This window comes from Quercus lobata, chromosome 8, assembly GCF_001633185.2.
Source record: "Quercus lobata isolate SW786 chromosome 8, ValleyOak3.0 Primary Assembly, whole genome shotgun sequence".
Classification (NCBI taxonomy): Eukaryota; Viridiplantae; Streptophyta; class Magnoliopsida; order Fagales; family Fagaceae; genus Quercus; species Quercus lobata.
The window spans coordinates 42,670,971-42,675,486 of NC_044911.1; the positions used below are offsets into that span (position 1 = coordinate 42,670,971).

Genomic DNA, 4,516 nt, shown 5'->3' on the forward strand with positions numbered 1-4,516 from the left:
GTTAGGTTCTAAAGACTTAGTATTTATGTATTTAGAACTCTAATTTGTATTGTTGGCAAACCATGATCAAAACAATGTGTTTAGAAGTGTTTTAGTCTTGCTCAAAGTTGTACATTTATGTAAAGTTGGAATCGAGCTAATGCAGGAAAGCATTATGCATTTCGGTCTGGCTCGATCGATCGAAGCTTAGGCTTGATCGATCGAAGCTCGGGTAGAATGTTTTTTCTGCAGAATTTCCAACTCAGCCCTAGTTGTTTTAAAATGTTTTTAGGGTTTTCTAATTTGTCCTAAGTATAAAAGGCAAACCCTAGCCACGTTTTAGTGTTGCTCATATTGCGGTTTGTGTAAATCTCTTGTGAGATCTAGATGAGCTTTCCTTTACACAAACTTAGGGTTTTCAAGGAGAAGATTTATCTACACCTTGATGATCAACTCAGTTGCTGCCATTGAAGCTTAAAGAAAACACAAGCGGGTGTGCTTGTATCTGGTGGTGAATCCAAGAAAGAAGGAGTTAGTGGATTCAGAGCTTGCACGTAGTCGTGTCAATAAGTTCTACTGGTTGGTAGCAATAAGAAGTCAAGCGTGGGGGCTTGTAAGTCTTATTGTATGAACTTCGATTCTTTCAAGATAGTGGATTCAAGTTTACCTTGAGGATAGCTAGGTCAAATCCTTCCCAGGTTTTTATCAGTTTGGTTTCCTGGGTGATCATATCTTGTGTTATTTATCTTTCCGCTGCTTTGCATGATATGATCTTTGTTATTGTGATAACCTAGACTTGTTAAATTGGACTAAGTAACAACTTGGCTAATTACCTAGGTTAATTTGTTTGTGGTTTTAAAGGGTCTAAAAACTATCACGTAGTGATAAGTTAAATAATTGATAATGAAAATATGCAGAATTTGACACAGACTTTGAATTTAACTGAACTTGTAAAAGTGAGATAGTTAACTAGTGAATGATTCTTAAAATAAATAATTAAAAACGTAAAACTTCTAGCAAATGAGCGTTTCAATAATTCATAAATTTTTAATTTGAACTGTCACCTTCAAATCTATGTCGTACACATATTTCTGACATCTTATAAATTAAGTGATGACATCTTATAAATTAAGTGACATGTATGTTATAGACAGAGAAGTCATGGCAATTGCAATATTTGGAGAAAATTGGCCTTTGCCTCTTTCGCGCAAAAAATCTAGCATTTTGCCCTCTTTTCCAAACTAATTAGGGAAATGTCCCTATTTTGAAATACGATTTTCTTAAAATCGAGTTAAGCCCTATAGTGGCGTTTTAAGGAGCCTATAGTGGAGTTTTGAAACTCGAGCTCCATGAACTCGAGGTATAGGTAAAAAAAAAAAAAGCTTGCATGAAACTCGAGTTCATGGAGCTCGAGTTCCAAAACGCAACTATAAGTCCTTAAAACATCACTTTAGGCTCTTTAAAACGCCACTATAGGGCTCTAGAATTTTTTTTTTTTTTTTTTTTTTTTGGGAAAGGGGGCAGAATGCTAGATTTTTTGTGTGAAATGGGCATTTGCCCATTTTGGCCTCAATATTTGGGTTCAAACCTGCTACAACAAATTGGAAACTAGATAATTCAATCCCCACTTCCAATCAATAAACATGATGTTTGGAATAGTCATATATGAAAATGAAGTTACAGTAATAATAATGTCACCTCAACATATTGCGAAAAAAGTTGGGTCTTTAGTGTTATTTAAATGCATTTATTTCATGATCTAGAAGATAGAAAATGATCTCTATTTCATTGAAAATGAAGAAAAACTAGTTCATGATTTAGAATTTATTATCTAAACCTAATTGTATATAAAGTGTCACGTTAAGTGACAAAACATATTTATACTATACTTTTAAAGGCAATACTTTCCTTGGTGGACACTCACATGCACCAGCAGCCTGTGTGACGTTTGTGCCTGAAGAGAAGACCTAGCAAAGTTAGGCCAAATTTTTTTCTTTGAATAGAAAAGGGTAGAGTTTTAGTCAACTTTACTTCATGGCCCAGGCCCGGTGGCTGGTGAATATTGAGTCCCTCTCAAACGGAATTGCTGACTTTCACACAAAAGTGTGGAAGAGGGGTGCTAATTGGGTAGTTGGGTGAAATTAGCGAACACGTTGTGCTCCTGTCTCACATGGACTTGTTGGGTCCACACGTTTGTGCATGAGGGGAGACTGTATGAGGTACTTTTTCTAGGAACTTCCGAACATGATCCTCTCTCCATTTCTAACATTAAACTTCAGCATATTTGCTACTTAACAGTTCTGAATTTGCCCTCCTGCCTCCTAATGAAAAGATTGAATTTTGAAATGTAATCTTATCAAGAGGATGAGTAGACTGTCTCCGAAAGAGGTCTGGTCTTCATTGTACAAATTTCGTGAAAATGATCTAATTCTATTTTTTTTTTTTCCTTGCCCCATATCCAAATTCAAGGTCCAAAAGAACATCATAATCATCTAACCTTTTCCAATTAAATAACTGTAGAATTTGAAATATTGTTAATATTAACTAAACTTGCAAAGTTAGATACTTTACTTGATTCTTTCAAAACATGGTACAATCTATAGCAAATGAGATATTTATTTAATACAATTGATAAATTTCAAATTTGAATATCATCTTCAAATGTATGTCGTACACATTTCTGACAACATCATACAAAGTGACATATATGTTATAGATAGAGAAGCTATTGCCATACTTTGGTTCAAACCTGCTACAACAATTTGGAAACTAGAAAATTCAATCAACACTAGAAAGAACTTATTAATTACCTCACTCATCATACAACAAAATACATGTTCTTGTGAATTGTCACCGTGGTCCTGATAGAACTGAATCCAATAAAGCAGAATCACCACTTACTTCCTTATGCATGACTCTTGCTCTTGTGTTTGGAATAGGTGGATTGCAGAAATTATAATCTATGTTCTCTTCAACATCCACAACGCCCTCCAAGACCTTAACAACCACTGACATGGAAGGCCTCTTTGCAAAATCACTTTGCAAACACCAAGCAGCAACCTTCATCATATCCACAACTTCTTCTTTATGTAATTGCATATCTTCATTATACTTATCAACAAGATCCAACAACTGCTTCTCCTTTAACTTTTCCTTGAAAAGTCCTAGTAAATGCATTGATTCCTCTGGTTGAGAACGATCAAAATGTCTCCGTCTGCACAATATTTCCAGCAGCACAACTCCAAAGCTATACACGTCTACTTTCTTAGTAATTATTGAACTCAACCATTCTGGAGCCAAATAGCCAGGAGTTCCTCTCATGATTGTTACAACTTGGCTCTGGTCCCGATCAATCAATTTAGACAAACCAAAATCAGCAACTTTTGCATTAAAATTCTCATCTAGAAGGATATTTTCAGGTTTGACGTCTAAGTGAGCAATCTTTTTATTGCAATCTTCATGAAGATAAGCGAGTCCCTTTGCTATGTCAAGAATGATCTTCTTTCTCCGATGCCAATCTAGTGTAAACTCATGGGTCCTTTGGAAAATCCATTTATCCAAAGACCCATTAGGCATGTACTCATAAACAAGAAGGCTATGAGATCTTTGAGCACAAAATCCAATCTCTTACCAAGTTGAAATGGTGAATGCTGCCAATTGTCTCAATCTCAGCTAAAAATGATTTTTTGATTTGACTAAAACCATCTAAACGCTTCACAGCAACTTTAGTGCCGTTAATCAAAGTGCTTTCAAAAACTGTGCCAAATCCACCTGCACCAAGCTTCTTATTGAAATTCTCCGTCATGGCTTGCAAATCCCCAAAAGAATATCTTGTGGGCAATCCTGGAACATGATCTAAATAACACTCCTCAGCTTCATCAAAATCTTTATTCTTGAGAAACCGAAGAACCAAGATTCCAATTAAACCAAACAGACCAAACAAACTCGTGCCGGATCCCAAAATTATTAAAAGCAATTTTTTTTCCTTTCCGTGATTTTTCTGCTCTGGGGAAAGAGTGATTGCACTTGGGACATTCTGGACCTTGATGTACACTGTATAGAGACTGGAAGTATCACACTTATGAGTGAAAAAATTTGGGATTGTAAAAAGCAGTACCCTAAGGAATCCCGCGAGTCTTGATGGTAAGTAGCAGCTTTGCAAGAACAATTTTTTAAGCACGCCTGTTTGCAACTCTCTGAATCAATCACAAAGAATTCTCCATCGTTGTCTTCTATGTTTACGTAAGAGATGTTTTTGAGCTCCAGGATAGTCCAATCTTGGTAGGCTTTACAAGACAGGGGAGTAATTAAAGAGCACCCCTGGTCAGGCAGCCTGTCATTCACTTGCATAAAATAGTCGGTCCCATTTTTGGGTCCAGGACAACTACACTGGCCGTTTGTAGAAATACCATAAGTGCCGCAAACAATCGGATAACCACAACTACCAATAGAATCTGTGAGAAGATCAGCCACTTCCTCCCACCCTAAACTCTTTTGTTTCCATTCATACACTCTCATGTGTCCATCAGGCCCAAAT

The 4,516-nt window shown here is 36.4% G+C and overlaps 1 protein-coding gene across 1 annotated transcript; it reads right to left on the reverse strand.

Annotated features, from left to right (window-relative positions):
• Positions 1–2,695: 2,695 nt before the first annotated feature.
• Positions 2,696–3,989, reverse strand: LOC115954590 (G-type lectin S-receptor-like serine/threonine-protein kinase SD2-5). Its single transcript, XM_031072497.1, has one exon. The coding sequence runs from the start codon at positions 3,553–3,555 to the stop codon at positions 2,830–2,832; it is 726 nt and encodes a 241-aa protein (XP_030928357.1). The 5' UTR covers positions 3,556–3,989; the 3' UTR covers positions 2,696–2,829.
• Positions 3,990–4,516: the final 527 nt, after the last annotated feature.

Bases quoted from the DNA above. Each gene is read 5' to 3' on its own strand.
- LOC115954590 (XM_031072497.1), bottom strand. From the start codon at position 3,555: ATGCCTAATGGGTCTTTGGATAAATGGATTTTCCAAAGGACCCATGAG.